Here is a 19,861-nt window from a genome sequence, read left to right as displayed (position 1 = left end):
TCAGTTTATATTTGGCGATATAAATGTAACATTTGTTACAAAAATACAGACGAATTGAAAATCGCGTCCTTATGAAAATTGTTTGAAAAAACATTAAATTTATATCATATTTGTAATACTCACAGACGCAAGTCCAATGATGAACCTTAGTGCAACTAAGACCAAATAATGTAACTTAGCAGCCGGAGGAGACAATATAGTGAGGATTGCGCTGATTAACATGGTGACGAAAATAATCTTTCTCGGGCCCCATAGTTCCGCCGCCGTGCCGCCCACCAAACACGTGATGGCGTAACCCCAAAAGTACCCAGATATGACATAGGCTTGCTGTTGCGCCGTCCAGTCAAAAGTCACCACACCGTCTGGCTGGAAGCAATAATTAAAAAATATCAAACTACAAAAATCATCCGCTTTGGTAGATACTAGATATATTCATGTTTATTATTTAAAAACTTGATCGTAAACCGTGACTTGTAGTAGCACTACTAGAAGTCACGGTTGATAAAAATTGGTAGATTTTTATGTACATTACCATACGCACCTAATACCGTATTATTTATTATATATATTTATTATACATATAAAAATATGGCACATATAATGTAGCTATGATTTTATTGAAGAGATCCAACAAGTGAAATTACTAACAACATAACAACTTATTTCCTATAAAATAATAGGAAAGGAATATTATGCAAGTGATGATGACCAGAGGGAGACTTTATACAAAAGTTGTTTGCTTGGGCACCTCTGTCCCATTCGTGTTTCTACCGTGAAGCAGTTGTGTTTGATTGGCTGTATTTCGGTTTGAAGAGTGGTATATAGCAAAGAATTTAAAGGGTATAGAAAAATAACACCTGAGTCCTCAGGAATAGCAACGCATGAGGTATATACGAAACAGTATACTCTGTTATGTCCATAGTACTGCTCATGTCTATAGGCGACGCTTACCATTTTCCATCAGATGGGTCGTCAGCTTGTTTGTCATTCTTAATTGTATAAAAAAGGTGGTGTTAAATAATATGTAATGTTCTCATAAAATCCATTCTTAAATTTGAGAATTCAAGAATCCGTAGTGTCTACTCGTATAGAATAAGCCTCCACCATATTCTTCTAGAGTGGCAATTAATGAAAGGTGTCATAAGTAGCACAAAAAAATTTGTAAAGCCAATGTCATGCCTCGGATGGTAGTCGATAGTTAAATACCTATCATCCATCAGATAGGCCGTGAACTTGTTTATATACAAATAGCAGTTTTTATGTTACTAGGATAAGTCCTAGTAACATAAAAACTACTATTTGCAGTATAACTGTTTACTGCTAGTAAATTTTTTATAGTAATACTATAAAGTACTACAAAATAACATGTCAAAGGTAGGATTAGCATTGTTGTTAGCAAATTATTACCTGCCGTAGTACACGCTTCGTCACTATAACCACAGTTGAGTTATACAATGAATCGTCGTCAGTCGCAATGGCCTCGCATTCTGTTTTCACCCTGTGAATAGATAAATGAAACAGCGTTGCGCATATAAATACTTTAAATTCGAATACTGATAATGGGAGCATTTTTCGTATATATTACCATACCTAAATTTAAAATGCATTAAGATAAAATGGGTATTTAAATACTGCTATTTAAAACTATAGTCTGTTTTAATAAAACAGTAACTTTGATCATAACAAAACGCTACAAAAACATTATATTGAAATTTTTTTAATTTAGATAGATAAAGAGATAAATACTCTTTACGATAGATTTTTTTCCATAAGATTACAATAGCAAACTTATTATAAATATAAACAACATGGTTTATGTTGTTTGTATTTACATGTACATAAACGACATGGTTTATGCCGTAAAAAATTTGGCATTCAGTTTCTAAGGAATTTGAAGAAAATGACCCCGCAAGACAAACGCTGTAGGATTTTCTTCTAATTCTATTTAAATCTCGAATTTACGTTTATTGTAATTGCAATTTAAAATAGTAATTATTGCTCTATTATAAGATTGATACTATAATGAAATAAAATATACAAGTGTAATACAACTATGTATATTCAGCTGTTTAAGTTTTATTGAAATCACTTTCGTAAGCTTGCAAACTACTCGTATATAAAACTCAATTGTCCCAATATAAACAACTACTTTTACCTTCTTTAAAAAATGTCTTTCTTATAAAATTTACACTGCACGGTAATCAATGAGTTCACGTTTAAAGTTCCATACTGATGAAAGAGTTTGTACAAAAGTATCTCTCCATCACATTCATTGAGTGTATTCATACCAAGCAACTGTGCTTACTTACTTGTATTTCGATTTGATGGATGGTTGTGAAATAAGAAGTTACCTGTGGAGGCCTATACCTACAACACCTTAATTGTCAGATAATTACACAGCTGATAGTTATTACGAGTATACTTTCTGATGCTCTTCATATCTACAAGCGACGGTTACCTCTTTCCCTCAGTTGTAATTCCAAGTTGACTAATTTAAATTAAAGACCAAAAATATTGACGAATTAACCGTCACATATAAAGATGAATAGCATTATGTACATCACAAAATACATTCGCTCACGGTGCCTCTCATTCGTTGCTATTCCTAAGGACTATAGTTTTACCGGTTTTACGCCATATCCATATAATTAAATGGGTTTACATATATATATGTGTCGTCTGTCTCCCATTAGGACAGAAAATCCAGAAATTATAATTGGACTTGTAAAGTTGATATTAGTTATTGTAATTTTGATGTACTTATACATAATGGAAAATATTTATTAATAAAAATACATATATGAAGATTTTCGTGCTTTGTATTTATTATACGTTCTACTTTCACCAATCTTTAATTCTCGACGTCATATATTTCAGCTGCAAAATTAAGTTTGTCAAGAGTTTTCTAATCGATTTTTTAAATCTACTTCTATTTCTGTTTTTATCTGGTACTTTTATTTGATGAGCTGGTTTCGATGCACTAAAAATTTATATATATTCATATATATACTTTAAATCAGCCGAAGTCAAAATAATCTCATCTTCAAACCAGTCTTAATTCTCCAACTTCAAGGATAAAGGTAGAAAAAACCATTTTATATGTAATAAAAAGTTTATGGCCTGATGATAAAAAATTCTAGATCATCCACGTTTACTATAATCATAGATCAAGAATAGTATGGCATTCTAAATATTCATTAATGGCTAAATACTTGGCAATAATATTCCAGTACGGTATACTCTTTCTACTATAATAGGTGGTACTTTGTTAAATAAAGCAAATAATAATAAAATTAATCAGATTCGTTATAAACATTTTATTCCACTTCAGCCACCATTGATCCTATTTGGTCAGGCTTTGTTTATAGATTACTTATATCCTTCAACTAACTATATTTTTAGAGTCGCCTCGCCTATGGTGCAGCCTTTTACTACTTAATTCTGTATCATGTTGCTACATCGAGAACCATTCTTCTCCAACGGTTATCGGATCTCTATGTTTCCGGTCTAATGCTGCTTCAACTGACTGCCCCTGAGCTAAACTGATTATTGCGCATATAACTTTCGTTTCAGATTACAAGTATCTTCTATCACACAAGGAAACTCTAAGCACAGCAACTTTTAATATTTCAGGACAAATCCCGAGAAGTTTCTTTCTCTAGCTCTCTGACGATTAATATTAAAGGATAAACCGATTCGAATTTTAGTAATCGATTTAACCAAAAAATTTAGTCAGATAAGTTAGAAATACAGAAATTTAAATGTAATACGAATATTTATGCCAAGTTCTCGTTTAGGTCAGATTTGTACTCCAGTCATATGTCTTGGGATGGTAAACCACCAAACTCCAACGCTTTCTAAAAAAATAAGTATCGATTGACCTGTATTTATTCTATAGTATTGCGAATGTATGAGGCGATATCACAATTTCATTGGGAAAATTAGACACAGTTCGCAGATCAATAGGCTTAGCGAATGTTGCGATTCGAATGAATGAACGTGTCCGATAGGAAAATCTGATCGCGACGTGAACCCCTACATTCGGCTGCATTCCTATATGTAATAAAATTTTACCTGTACTTCCAGTATATAACACTCATAATTTCATCACCTCTTCGTTGTAAAAAAAGCTAGCCTTTAGATTACAAGTAGTCCTTATTCCTTGAAAAATATGTGTTTGCTATTATAATGTTCCTAACAAGTTTTTTAGCATTAAACGAAAATAGTTTAGTCCTTATTTAGATAAACACATATTTAACGCAAATATTCCTTTTCTTAAACACATATTTGTATGTTCATTATTATTACAATGAATTTACATTAAAGAGTTATAGTTACGGATCAATGATGTATACATAAACCTGTTCCAATTTCTATTTCTCTACATTTAATATGCATTTAGTATTCATAATGAAAATATAAATATTTTTATGAGTAAGTAATATTAGATCATTAATAAAAATATTACAGCGTCATTCGTATTCTTGTATTGGAATAAATTATTCAAGGTATATAATTAATTACCTTTCTTTCGTGTATGAAATATTTTTCGTGGCGTTCTATTTTATTTCGCGCATTGCGCTTGAGTTTTTTTGTGGTTATTTATCAATGTTTCTTATTCAATATTGTTCATTATTGATGGTACAATAAAACATACTAACGATGTTATGTTGGATTCATCTGGCACCATAGCTATTATATTGACACTCATGTTCACTCTCATCATATAGTTGACCCAGGTCGCGAAAAACATCATTATGGCCACATTGAAGCGCGCCGGCACCAAATCTGTAACAAGAATTATACATATCAATGAACAAATCTGATTTTTATTAATTAATAGATTCAGTCCTATCTATATAATTCTCTAGCTAATAAAAGTAGTCCTATATACAAATTTCTTATTAAAAAATACCATTAAACCCTAAAATTACTTATCGTTTCTCCCGTTTCTATTGCACGTATTAATAAAACTTTTTTGTCAATTGAAGAAAGATCTTCTCTTATTCTCCATATTCATAATTTCACAGACATTTCGAGAAAGTTTGTAAGCTACTAACAATATGATAACGTTTAGATAATACATAATAATTATCTAAAGACATGGTGTATGCTCCATCTTAATACGCCATCAAGAAGTAATTAGTTTTCCTACTTTTGAAATACACGCGTACGAAGTAGCGGGAAAAAAGCTAGTATAAGTTAGTAACCTAATAATAAGTTAAGAAATAATAATATGTTAAGCCTTAATGTGTACATAAAAAATATCAATACCTCTTAAATATTCTTTATGTAATATACACCGGCCATTTGCAATTTCAATATAAGTAGGTACTATTGGATACGATGACGAATTAAAGGTACTTATATTAAAGTTAATATTTTTATAATTTAATATACATATTATACCAATTATCTATTTGACGAAGCTTCCTTATGATCTTTAGTAGATTTGTAAATATATAAATAACCTTGTTAAAAAAATAATTGACGGCCAATATTGGCGAACATAAAGCTACTAGCAATTTTAAGAGCAAATATTTAACACTGTTTTAAAGTGCTTATATTTAAAAAAAAATCATAGATTTAAGACTTCAGTCCATCTGATTATATGCCACGGCCGTTTCTCAGAAACTATTATATTGTTGTAAATAAGGAAAAAGGCAAAGTTGTAAAAATTATTTGCACACACTGCAATTTCTTCACAGAATGAAAAAATTCAAGTTAAAATGGATGCGATGTTTTTACAAATAGTATGAATTGATGATTATTATTATGTTTTTTTTTTTTTTGTATTTTTTGCATTTTAAAATCTGTGAATAATCTGAGAGTAAACAATCTTCATGTAGTTACCTACGAAAAAAATACTTAAATTGCATTGTATACTGCATAGTGAACCATGTAGAACTGTGAAGCAAACCATATTGAATAATGTCAACTTATTAACCTTTCAATGCAATTTTTAAATATTATTATTTTTCACTTCTATTCCTTTCAACCAGAGTGAATCAGTTTGATTGAACCGTGTCGCTATAACTGCAACTCCAAAGAATTAAAGAATATGGATATAAGTCTACTACTGGTGTAAATGTTTATGTTAGCAAATATGTATAATAAAATACTTGTAAACACAACTTCATAGTGGTACTAGTTGTTATGTATGTTTTTGCAAAAGACAACTTTCGAATACAATGTCAATATCAAGCAGATAACAAGCAAAAGATATTGATAAACAGTCTCCCGACGCATTTTGTGATCTCAACTGATTATATTACCAACTGGCATTAGCTTAACTGTAATTAAAAATAAAAAAGTAACCATAATGAGGTGAAGCAAAAGCGAAAGTATACTTTAACCAGTTCACAAATCGGAAATTGTCTTGACGGGATTCGTGTCGAATTAATCAACGCTTATGATCTTAATGACGTGCGCCTTATAAGAAATGAGCTATAAAAATTTTAATTACCACACCATGTGACGATTCAAGCAAAATCGAATAATTTATTTACATATTCGATTTATAACACAGGCGTAACATCGATTTGCGTCACTTGTTGAATACCACATAGTTTCACTATGCCCCTGACCTAAAATATCGAGTAAGTACATGGATGAGACACGCACACTGATCATCAGTAGACAGGTATGAAATCGCTGTCGATCTTCAAACCATTTCCAATAAAATTAAACAAATGGCCTTAAAGCTAAAGCTATTATATATATTTATTTATATAAAACAGCAACGTGACGAGTTCTCATATCTAGTGAATGCAACAAAGGCTCGCAATGTCCTTACTTTTGTCACTTAACTGATTCAACGGAACCGTTATAACCGTGTATGCAAATGGAAATATAAACAATGCTCCTCTACTCGTATGTCTATATTTGATACCAGTTTCTAATAAAAACTATATTTTCATTTAAAATGTAAATTTATGTGAAAGAAGAATTAAAGTTTTAAATTGTTTATAAATATTGTAAGATAAAATAAATATTAATTATTTATTATTAATCTAGTTAATAAAATTTTTTTCTTGCTTAAATAATATCATTTATTTTTATTACTAGTTCCTTAATTTAATTTTGACATTATTTATTTAATATCTTGTTAAGATTAAGATTTACTATACCTATTTGTATATTATGATTGTATTAATTAATTAATTAATACAAGTATATATTATTATTGTAAAATAATAACATTATTGCGGACAAATATTAGGTCCTTACATATGAAATTAGCGTTTTGTCGTACTGACCACTTTGACTTGAAATATCTCCTTTTTGGTAAAAATTCGAAATTCAAATTTATAAATTCATTTAGCTGGTACATTTGAGTTTTGAAAACAGTTATTCATTTGTTTTTTTTCTTATTATTTTTTCCGCGTCGCTTATTACCGCACAATGGAAGACATGAAATATCGGTATATTTACGAGTACGAGTTCTACCATGACACCAGTGCTGCAGAAACAGCTCGAATGATTAATAATGTGTACGGCGCTGGTGTCGCAAAAGAAAGTATGGTACGTTTTTGGTTTCAACGTTTTCGTTCTGGAAATTTCGACCTTCAGAACTAACCCTGTGGACGGCCGAAGACCAAAGTGGAAAATGAAGAATTAAAGGCTTGGAATAAGCTCCCTGCCAAGATTTTTCCAAGAGCCTACAGCATGGGGTTCTTCAAAAGGGGGGTATAAAGGTTTCTTCAAGGTCGGCAACGCGCGCGTAATGCCTCAGTTATTTCAGGTGTTCATAGGCTACGGTAACCACTTACCATTAGGTGGGCCGTATGCTTGTTTGCCACCTCAGTGGTATAAAAAAATATAAAAAATATTATGGAAGCGGATCCATCACAAAGCACTTCAGAAATAGCTGTAAGCTTCGGGGTGAGTGAGAAATCTGTATTAATCCACATGAAGCAAATCGAAAAAGTGAAAAAACTTAAACTCATGAATTGAGTGAATCGAACTTGCAAACACGCATCGACTGCTGTGTTACTTTGCTCAACCGACACAATAATGAAGGAATTTTAAATCAAATCATTACTTGTGATGAAAAGTGGATACTGTACGATAATCGGAAACGCTTGTCGCAATAACTGTATCCTGGAGACCCAGCCAAATATTGAATTAAACGAAAATTGACTCAGAAAAAGTTGCTTGTAAGTGTTTGGTGGACTAGCGTCGGTGTCATTCACTACAGCTTACTAAAATCTGGCCAAACGATTACGGCAGATATCTATTATCAGCAACTGCAAACCATGAAGGAAGAACTAGCTGCTAAACAACCGAGATTGGTCAATCGCTCTAGCCCACTGCGGCTTCACGACAACACAAGACCACACACTGCAGAACAAAAAACCACTAAGTTAGATGAGCTACAATTGGAATGTCTGCGACATCCACCGTAATCCCCGGACCAAAACGATTTTTATTTAAAAAAAAAACTAAAATTCAACTCCTATGCAGATGCAGTCCAAACCGCCTTCAAAGAGTTTAATGATTCTTGCCCCTATGGTTTTTTTAGTAAAGGGATCAATGAACTACCTATGAGATGGCAAAAGTGCATAGATAACAACGGCGCATACTTTGATTAATTATATATATTTTATAAATAAAAAACACTTTATTAAAATTTATTAATATCAGGTCCTTACATATGAAAATGAAAGGAAAAAGGAATTCCTCCCGTACAAGACGCCAATTTCATATGTAAGGACCTAATATTAATAAATTTTAATAGTCGTCTATTTATTCAAGAAATCAATGTTCACACATACAATTGTTTTAAATATTCAAATCAGTTTCCGTTCATAAGAAAAAAATCAACATTATTTTATGTCTTGTAGTATATTTAATATAGATTTACAGATTCTGTTTTCGCAACTTTTACACAGAGGGACTTAAATAAAAAAATATTATCTATGCTAAGTGTTATTAATAAAATAAATATTATTATAAATATTAATGTATCCATTAATAACTAAAATATTCTAATTTGAAGATACATATCTATAAATTGCCTAAGTACATAAAACTAGTATTAGTCTGAAATTAAACGAAAGAAAAGAATGTTAAATATCTATTACTAATGAAAATTTGTTTGTACTAATTTTATCTTCGATTTACAAAAGGAAGTTCTTAATTCATTAGTATTATTTGAATTACGTAGTGTCTTTGTAAATTTTAAACCAATTTTAATAATTTTGTTATTCCATAATATTTGATATAATTTTACTGCATTATTAGTTCCATATTAATATATTATACTATACTTAATCGCGTAAAAAGAAAGCTAAGGAATGCCGAGGGTCGTAACGAGGTTGGTCATTCAACTAATTTATGTTGTTTCAATAAATGTTATTTATTACGAAATCAACTGGTCTCGTTACTAATATCGTCGTCAACATCGACTCAAAATAATATTTCGAATAAGATTTCATCATGAATCATTTACTAAGTAGGCTATACCGTTAGTAATACAGACAGTCTCTGTACGCATTGTATCCTTTGAAAGTTCGATACTCAATATCTGTCACATGTCACGATTTTTTATATTCAAATAAGATTATCTTAATATCTTGTACCTATGCATATAGGTATTTTGGTTTATAGACGCTTAATATACGTACCGCGATGGTACGCGGCGCACCTCCGGGCAATTATCGCGCCGTGTCGACGTCGCCTGCAAAGACTGCCATTTACATACAGACAGAGTGCTAAGCTTTACAATTAGATCGCATATTTATTATAAGGAATCTAGAATATATACATGTTTCCAATGAATTCAATGGTTTTTATACGTAGGTTTTTAAGTAATTAAAATATAATTAGGAGTAATATAAGAACATTTGATATTCAAAATTATATCATTTACTACGCTCGCAATTAAGGTCACTATTTTCAAATCATCGATAGACAGATAGACAAAATTAGTGTTTTTGACTTTATTGCTCTTATTAAGACCCCGAATATAAATTTATCTTAAACTAGCGTCCCGCCCCAGCTTCGCATTTTCTTTTTCATTACTTTTGAAAATAAAATCCAGACATTATTACTTGCTAATAATGTAGCTTGCTATAAGTGATTTTTTTAAATAAACTATTTATTTGTTCTGTTTATCCATTACAAATTCTAACATCTCAAAAAAAATCATATTAGAGTTATATTAAATATGAATACTATAATGAACTTAACACAAACTGTATGAAACCCCTTTATCGAGAAAAATATACGAAAGTTTATTTTTAGTCATTAATATCGCATTTAATAAAAAATGTAATAATGGTTAGTTATGTTTTTGCACCAAACGGGATGACCAGTCCAGTTATTAGCGTCTGGCGCCAGTTAGTGGCGCGGTGGGTCGGTGGCGCGACCGGCCAGGGAGGAGTGATATTTGTCGACATTATCGACATGAAGCACCACAATGTCGATATTAGTATTATCGAAATTTTGCAATATCGATAATTTATCACAAACCAGGGATATTGTAATAGTAGCGGGTTAATTAGTGAGCTAGTAACTTTTATGTATGAAACCACTTAGATATTTTAGACCGGCATAATTGTTATATTAAGAAATATCAATTTTTAGGAAATATCAGTATTCTTCTTATGATAATATTGGTTTATCGATATTCAGCTAACAATATCATTACTTATCGATATTTCTGAAATATCGCTAGTCCCTACATGTAAGTGGCGACGCACGCGCCTTCGGAGACTTCGAACACCACATTTTTGCACTTTCACCGCAACACTCACACTTCGATTCTTCCAGAGTACATGTCCACCTCACCGTTATGCAAATAGTCTTAGTTGACGTTCCTTATACATATTCGCGTTATTCTGCGATGCGAATTTTCACTACGTATAGTTTTCCGCGACTTCTTTCGTGTGAGTTTTTTTAGCAGTTCATTGCATTAGAAGCAATAAATTATAAGTAAAACAATTGTATAATAAAAATTCGTAGAACAGTCTGTTGATAATAATGAATTCGGAACAATTGGGAATGTTATCCTAGAGAAACATTTCTTTTCTTACCACAATCTTTATAGGTATAGGTCAACCTAATACTACTCTTAACTATTTAAACTTATCTCAAATATTAATTATATCTTATCTCGTATAAAGGTATCTTTATGAATTATAAATCAAGTTACTCTGCTATTTTGTCAGGAACAAGTGCCATCTAGTTATGTATACTAGATAGAACATATGGAAAGCTCATGAAAACAACAAAACTATTTGAACTCTTCTAACGTATATTTAGATAGAGAAAACGTTTGAGATGATAAACTACACCATAGCCGAGGATGCTCCACAGCACAAAAGTTCTTACAGGCAATGTCATAGCATATAGTCCTTATAGATATATAGATCTTTAAAACAAATCAAGTAGTTAAATATTCACTTAATACATAAACAGTTTTCTTAAAATGTTTTGAACATTTTATTTAAACAACTATTTTAATTAGGAACGCTAAAAAATAACACTTGACTACCATGTAGGCAACATGCTCATACGTTTTTGATAACATAGAGTCACGTTTCATAGGTTTTGTCATCATGATTATTTCAGAGACAATAGGAAACTGTTTACACGGTGTACATACTAAGACAAAATCTAAACTATAATATAATATAAACTACATAACTACAAAAATCTTATACTGGTTTTAAAAATTCAGATTGGCTGTAAGAGTTCCCTCTACGGGATAAGTCAGCTATTGCAGGTTGAATCTTTTCCATATATTTCTGTAAAGTATGTACAATTAAGATTTTGTAACAATAACAACAACAAACGAACAAATAAAACAACAAATTCAGGATGGACTTTTTTATTACCAAGATATTGAATTTGTGACGTATAGAGCAGAGGCCTTTATTCCGAGAAGTATCGCTTTGCCAATTGTTTAAGAATACTAGAATCACTATATACAATAGGGGTCAATGACCTTAGTGTGTGTATGTCGTCCATAAAGTGATGGTGTATAACTCAACACTTTACTATATTAAAGTTACATATAGCATATGCATAGCTCCTTTAAATTTTCTAATTATATGTATATATTATATTGTAACTAAATAGGTTATTTTCTGTAATCTTTATTTGTACTTTTTTATAACAGAGGGGAGCAGACGGGCATGGGGTTTATCTGGTGGTGTTATAAACAAAAATAATCAATCTAGGACCAAATCTCCTCTCCTATATTACGAGTATATACAATAATGAAATATAACATGTGTGTATATAATACATAGATTATATTTTTACATTATAAAATAGTAAACAGAGATGTGATCATTTTATATTTCAGTGACACACATATAAAATTTTAAGGACAAGTTTCAAATTAAATATTTGCCGCCACATAATTTAGTGATGAACACATAAATCGCCAATGGTTTTTTAATCGTAATAGCCTAGAACTAGTTGACTATTTATATATTATAGTTTGACTATAAGTAGGTTAGGTATATAAAACAGTAACAAAAAATATCTACATATCAATGTTTCAATTATAGTTACGTCACCTGAACATGTAAAGAACAATACTACACTAAAGCAATTACTGTTATTTGTACGTTACTGTCTATTTATGCACATTACATATATTTACTTAATAAAGTATTGTAAAATGTTCAACAGATAATAAAAATTAAATGTGGGTATGTTATAATTAATGTTTATTTATTACAAGCTAACGGCCCACCTGATGAAAAGTGGTATCTGTCGCCTATAAACATGACCATGCACATAACAAAGTATACTGTTTCGCCTATGATACCTCCCATGAGTTGCCATTCCTGAGGACTTGGGTTTTATTTCTCTGTACCCTGTAAATTTACTGTTATATCCCATCCACCGAAATACAGCTATGCAAAGACAACTACTTCACGGTAGCAACACGAATGAGACAGAGGTACCCAAGCAAACGATTTTTTACAAAATCTCCCTCTGAAACATATTTAGTTACGCAAACATATTTGCGGGTAGCTATACTTAATTATAAATATTTTTTCATGAAACAGTTGGTGTTTATTTATTTATTTATTTATTCATTAGTACAAATATGTGTACATGGCGGACTTAATGCTAAAAGCATTCTCTCCCAGTCAACCATAGGTGTTTCAGTTGAAAATAAAAAAAAAAACTATTTACAAGTATATCTACTTACATCTTACAATTGTTTAGCAATAATCATCGCGCAAGTGCTTATCTTAGATCTGCGTAGATTGTTACCACACAATAGTGTATTTACTAAGGTATATTTTAATTCCACCAATTATTGTACTGCAAGCATCACTTATGGACTAAATTAGTACGTTTTACTAAAAAGAGCAAAATGTATATGCGAATGTTCTTGTTATAGAGTACAAAATAATTAATTTTAATTATTCTTAAAATTATAATATGAAAACTATTTTAATTAAAATCCGTATAGTAAAATCTGGTGTAATCTGGTAATCTATTGAGTGGAATTAGAGATAAAACAGCGAGTGGATTTAGTGAGCAAAAATATCATATATCTAATATCTAAATAGGATAACCGCTGATAAACTCTAAAACGAATCAATTTCATCTATTTTACATGTCATATTTGATCCTAAATTGAACTAAAAAAAATTAGCTCCAGCTACATTTCGATTCGTTTCTATCTACATGAAATTTATGTCGATAAAATTTAAATAATAATGACATTTCGATATACATTCATTTGCATAAATCGTTCCTATAACAGTGCACGAGTAACACCTACAAATCGTGGGGATTAATTTTTTCACGATTACTGAACCCGAAGGGTAAAATTCCTAATCTCTTTGTAAGAATTTTGAGCCAATGCAAAAATAAATACGATTTGTGTTAATTTACGCTTCGTCAAAATGTGAATTAGGCCTTATTTCTTCAAGTTTGTTTTGTATGTTATCGTACAACGCACAATAATTTTTACTACCATATATTTAAATAGGTGGCACGTACCTGCCTATTTAAGTAAGTGGTAGTAAAAATTGTTGCCAATACCCACATACCTAATTATAATAGAGTAAGGTTATTTTTACATGGTTACATTAAACTGCGATTACTATAATTTGTTCTATACATACTATGCACTTATTCTATACAACCTTACAAACCTTGTAAGTATCTATCTAATTATCGGTAGTAAGTTTCAATAAAAAGTGATTAAAATGTAAACAAACGAATAATTGAACCGAATATAATATACTTTACTAGTGTCCAGTACAAATCAAAGTTCGATTAATTAACTATATGTTTCAATTTATTTAGACAGTATTTCTGTGATATTTTCAACAAAACTTGTGTACCTTTTCATTATGTTCTATTACAACAAACTATAGATGTATTATGTATTAATCTCCTTAAATATTATGCATACATATAAAATAGGGAGTTGGAAGCTCTCCGAAACATGTCTGGAGTGGTGTGGTCATATAAAAGGAGTACTCGAAGCCAAATATTATATAATAATATTGATATATTTATAATATTATAAGGTAGAGTCACGTAATCTCTACCCTAATATCTGCCTACTACACTATCCTATTATACCAAAAACTTTTTGTCATAAGTCATCTATTTATATTGTGACAATTAATCCAATCACAAACACGTATATTGTACGAGTATATTTATAGTAACAATAACATTAGTGAAATGACCGACATCTTCACTATATTCGAATTTCAAGTTAAGAATGACACCATGCAAATTAAACGAGTAAGGGCAAACATATCTACGCGGTGGTCAGGAGCATAGATAATATAATAATTAGGTACCTATTACCCAGTGTCACGCCTAACTATCACAACTTCTATTGAATAATAAAATAAATAATAATAAAGGTATATAATTATAATATCGCAGCTTCATCTACGTGGTTCAAAAGTTACCTATCTAAATCAATATTCAACACCTCTATCCTACACTACTGCAATGAATTTCGTATCATTTCGTAATTTCCGATGTTACATAAAAAGTATCCACGAATATTTTCAATGAGAGTATGTCAACTCAAATTGTGTGGGGGGAAGGGATTGTTAGTAATACGGATTATTAGTCCCATTGCTAACAATATACCCTAACAGGTCGACCTCCCCGTGGTTCCCCCTGAAAACCATCGTACTGAATTCCAAGTGTATTCATCATGATGGGCTAATTGACCTGTCTTTTCATCCTCACCTATCATCCCTCACTGGTGCCCCACCAGCGTATACTGTTAGCGCAGGCGGGGTTACCATTCCATTATCATCCATTAAAAAGAAACTTAAAATTATGTTAATCATCTTATTAGAAATAAAAACATCGTAATAAATATTTATAATTTTAAGATTTTTTGCTGTGCCTGTGTACATTACATAGGAAAAAAAAGTACAATTTTAATATAAAACAAATTCTATTAATTGCAAGAATCATTATCGTTAAAACAAAATTATCAAAGATAAAATATAATGTAACCCATCATCAACGTGAGAACTTCTTTTTGCCTTCGCACAATCTATATAAAATTGTATAGTTCTAACAAAAAAATATAAAAAATTATTATTCTTAGAAGAACATAAAATGTACCATATTATAATACTCGTACAGGGATTACCTAGCACAGACGTTAATTGTTCACATAATCATATCATTTAACTGTGCTCGATTGACAAAGACTAAGTTTTTAAAAATATAAAATATTTATATGTTTACGTAGGTAATACCTATATATATTTTCATTTTTGTTTAAAAATTATCTGCTACTACAAATGATTGCATCTTTTAAAGATGAGTCGATTAGTACAGTAATCATTTATTTACTTTGGGTCAATGTGCTAATTACTAATTAGTAATTAATAATGAATGTGATATTTTACTTTTTATTCTATATATTTCTATTAAAGTATAAGTTCAATTTCTTTTTATGAATAATAGGTAATTCTCATAATACTCATACCAAACTACATACCTAATAAATTACTAAAATTGACTAATTACATAACAATACTATAATACATAAACTTAATTCATCCATGACCATGAATCCATAAAATTTTAACAAAATATTAATTCAGAGAGGCATAAGAGAGAAAAAGTATACCTATCAAAGTAATGTATAGAAATAGTTAGAACATATGTATGAATAATTTAAGATTACCTTCCACAAAAAATTGAGTTCAATCGTGACAAAACAATTTATTTTCATTTAATAATTAAACGACTAAACCAATTTTGATAAAATTTCCATGAGTTCAATCGGAAAGTACATGCAATCAGATAAAGAAAAAATTTTCTAAATCAGATTATAATTTATGAAGTTATGAAGTAACAAACATAAAAAATGAAGCTTTGAAGTCGGTTAAATATAAAACTCTCTAGCGGCCTGTACGTAATATGAAAAATGGAATGCAATAAATATTTAATCTATCGTATCATGAAGTAATGTATCAAGGCTTTATCTCAATAAACCTTCGTATAAAATTGAATTCTACTATCGTACGATTCCTTTATGTAACTTCCTACTTGTAGGTATTTTTCTAACAGTAGGTACTTTTAAGACGTTAAAATATTATGTTTATTTATATGATTAACATAACTATGCATAACAATATTCAATAACATTAATCTCGAAGGAAACAAAGATTTTAATAAAGGTTTTATCTCAAAGGGAACAAAGTTAGAAAAGTTGTTTATTGTTTTAATTATTACTTACCTTCTTAGTACTTACCTGACCACACCTAAAAAACATATTCAAAACTTAGAATTAAAATTAAGTTACCAAAAATATTTTTTTAACAATAAAAATACATGAGAAATTTACAGCTTGTTTGTACAGCGAATCCCAAATGTGACAGAAAACGTGAGCAACATGGCATAGCATGGAATGGAATTTAAGTATACAGTGATTATTTAATTTAAAATGATGTAAGTCTTTAAACATTCATGAAAACCTATTACAATTGAAAATGTTGATAATTTAATCCAATCAATACTCAATTTTATATATCTGATGAAAATAAATTAAAAAGTATTAGGTACTTTTAATTTATAAAAATTGAACAATAATAAATTTTCCAACAAAAAGTGTGAAACAAATTGCTTATAACAATACCATATATCTAGTATAGTATGTAATCCTTACTTATCCTACTCATACTAATTTTATAAATACGAAAATTTGTGAAAATGTATGGAAGGATAAATGTTCGTTACTATTTCACGCAAAAACTACTGAATGGATTTAAATTAACACGAATAAGTTATATTCTAACTTGTCAGATACGATACTTTATACACCGACTATCTTTTACCTCCGACTATGTTCGCGTGACACGGATATGTTTACTAACCGTGATAAAAAGTAGTCTATGTCGTTGTCCATCCCATAAACGAGTGTGTAGCAGTTACGTGTATACCAAATTTCACAGTAATTAGTTAAGCTGCCAAGATGCTAAGAAGTAATAAACAAACAGTTATAATATGAACAATTTACCTTATTTATTGACACTCCATTTTATTTTTTGTATGTATAAATTAAATATATGAATGTACAGAAGAAACTCCTTAATATCGTAATTATTTCTAAGGTACTTTCATACATTTTATACTTACCTACTTAAGTATATTTTTAACCGATTTCAAAAACAAGGAGGTCCTCATTTCGGTTACTCGTATATCCGTCATTTCTAAATCAATTTGGATAATTCTTTTTTTTTTTATCTGAACAAATATACTTATAGATTGGACAAATAGAAATTTTATAAACATCGGTTCAATAGTTTAGTTTTTAGATTTATAATTACTAGTTTGGTCACATTTAAAACCGTTTTTTTTTTTTTGTGGAACATAATCTTTATTTATTAAGGTCTTATCTTAAAATTGTTTGTATAGAAAACCTTATTTATTTGTTCTGTTGTAAATTAGTATAAAAACTTCAGACAATACACAAGGTTAAACAGGTTAATTACTCGTAATAACTAATGCGGCTGTGTATAAGTTTCCGCGCCAGCAATATTTATTTATAATTATTACTATAATTCGTTATACTCAAAATTATTAATTATTATAATTTTAATTAATTCTATAACTTGAAATTCCAATAAAATCTTTATTTATTTTGGCATATTCTATCATATTTAACATTTATATATCTTTACAAACGTTACTTAATAAATACAAATAAAACTTTATTTAAAAAGGAAAACACTTCACACAATTTTTGTTTTACAAGTAAGAGGAAAATTTACAAATAAAAAATTCTTTTAATATTCAATGTCTATGTTGATTTAAAATTAAAATGCAATATAGGTAGATACCTACTGTGCAAATACAAAGAATTTTCAACCAGTCCTACAGTACGTACCAAGAAAATACACAGATTTGTTTTCCTACTTAAGTACCTACTCATATTATTATCTAACTTCTTATTAATAATATTCATGTGAAAGTTTTTAAAGATATTCGTATGTTTACTCAATTACGCTTAGTAAGGAATGAATTTAGATGAAATTTGATACATAGATGGACTTTAACCAAGTTAATAGGCATGGGTAATGTGGATACCGATCCGATATCTATATATTGGGTTTCTCTGGACACTGATGGTGGAAAAAAGGACAACACCCATTTCGATATGATCCATATCATTCGGATATCTATATTCGAATATATCGAAAGTCTATTATCCAAGATTATTTTTTAATAACAGGCTTTTAACATATTCGTTATTATACCAGTATATAGATATTGCAACTAAAATATACAGGTATTACCTAATTCTACAAATTAACGTGCAAAATACCCACCCAACTCATACAAGCAAAGACATCGATAACTGCTAGTTAAGAATATTGACAAGAATGCCACTTATCCGATAATCTCTCAAATATGTACTTAGGTAGGTATATTGTATTTTAAATAGATATTATTATTAATGTAGGAATAATAATATTTACTGACTATTAGCCTTCGCACTTCTTTCGTTACACACATTACAAAATAATATTTATATCATAATATAAGATTATACTTCCAAATCTTTTTCTAATCTAAATCTAAAATTTAGATCTATGATGTGTGGTCCCAGTGTTATTAAAACAATTGTCGCGTACTAAGCATCCAAAAAACAGTTCGCGTGTCGAAAATTCGCAATGAATCTTTGGTTAAATAAATGTAGGCATCTAATAAATGTGAATTTGAATATATTTATGTTTTAGTTAGATATAGATATCTCTATAGATACTTTTGAAAAATATAAATTTTTGTCATAATTACATTTTGATTACACAATCAAGGTCACAATAGATATTATCTCATTGATTACAATCAAAGTAGCCAGAAGATGAAGCAAAAAAGGTGTTTAATAGTTTGTACTTTACATTCAAGGCTTTGTATTAAATTCCATAAGATAATTTTAATTTGAAATGATTAACAAAACATAACTCACCAAATGCCTTTATATTTAATTTCATTTTGATTCGCACACGTAACAGGTATGTAAACACAAATTATCCGTGCGGATGATCTATTCACTGTATCCACCCACGGTTGAGCGTGCGGGCTGCGCGCGCGCAAGTCTTTTCGCGACTGCCTTCTCTGAAGTTTGGTTACATCCGCAAACTGCACTCCACGAAGCCCGAAGGCCTTCGCGTGCCGTCAAGCATCCGATTGTCAATAAACATTAACTTAGCCGTCAATGGCTAGGTATTACCTACTTGAGAATTCACTATAACACCTTTCCCTGTATATTAATCACAAAGTATTAAAGACAGCTGATTATTTTATCATTGCATTTTTTTTTCGAATATATTTAATTTATTCATTTACACTTTTATTTCTGTGTAATAGCACACAAAGCTTA

The 19,861-nt window shown here is 30.0% G+C and overlaps 1 protein-coding gene across 1 annotated transcript in view; it reads right to left on the bottom strand.

The window, feature by feature from the left end:
- The window catches only part of LOC113516126 (uncharacterized transporter slc-17.2-like), a 30,137-nt gene extending 10,512 nt beyond the window's left edge, over positions 1-19,625 (bottom strand). Inside the window, exons 1-4 of the mRNA XM_026900497.3 lie at positions 19,448-19,625; positions 4,662-4,788; positions 1,408-1,498; positions 124-366 (exon numbers count right to left, since the gene is read on the bottom strand). Of these exons, the coding sequence (XP_026756298.2) occupies positions 124-366; positions 1,408-1,498; positions 4,662-4,788; positions 19,448-19,472 (486 nt within the window). The 5' untranslated portion in view covers positions 19,473-19,625. The remainder of the gene's footprint in view (positions 1-123; positions 367-1,407; positions 1,499-4,661; positions 4,789-19,447) is intronic.
- Positions 19,626-19,861: the final 236 nt, after the last annotated feature.

The sequence above is a fragment of the Galleria mellonella genome, unplaced genomic scaffold (assembly GCF_026898425.1).
Source record: "Galleria mellonella isolate WM207_F2 unplaced genomic scaffold, CSIRO_AGI_GalMel_v1 utg74, whole genome shotgun sequence".
NCBI classification, from domain to species: domain Eukaryota; kingdom Metazoa; phylum Arthropoda; class Insecta; order Lepidoptera; family Pyralidae; genus Galleria; species Galleria mellonella.
Note: the sequence above shows the minus strand (reverse complement) of the source record. Positions and strands in the feature narration are given on the sequence as shown.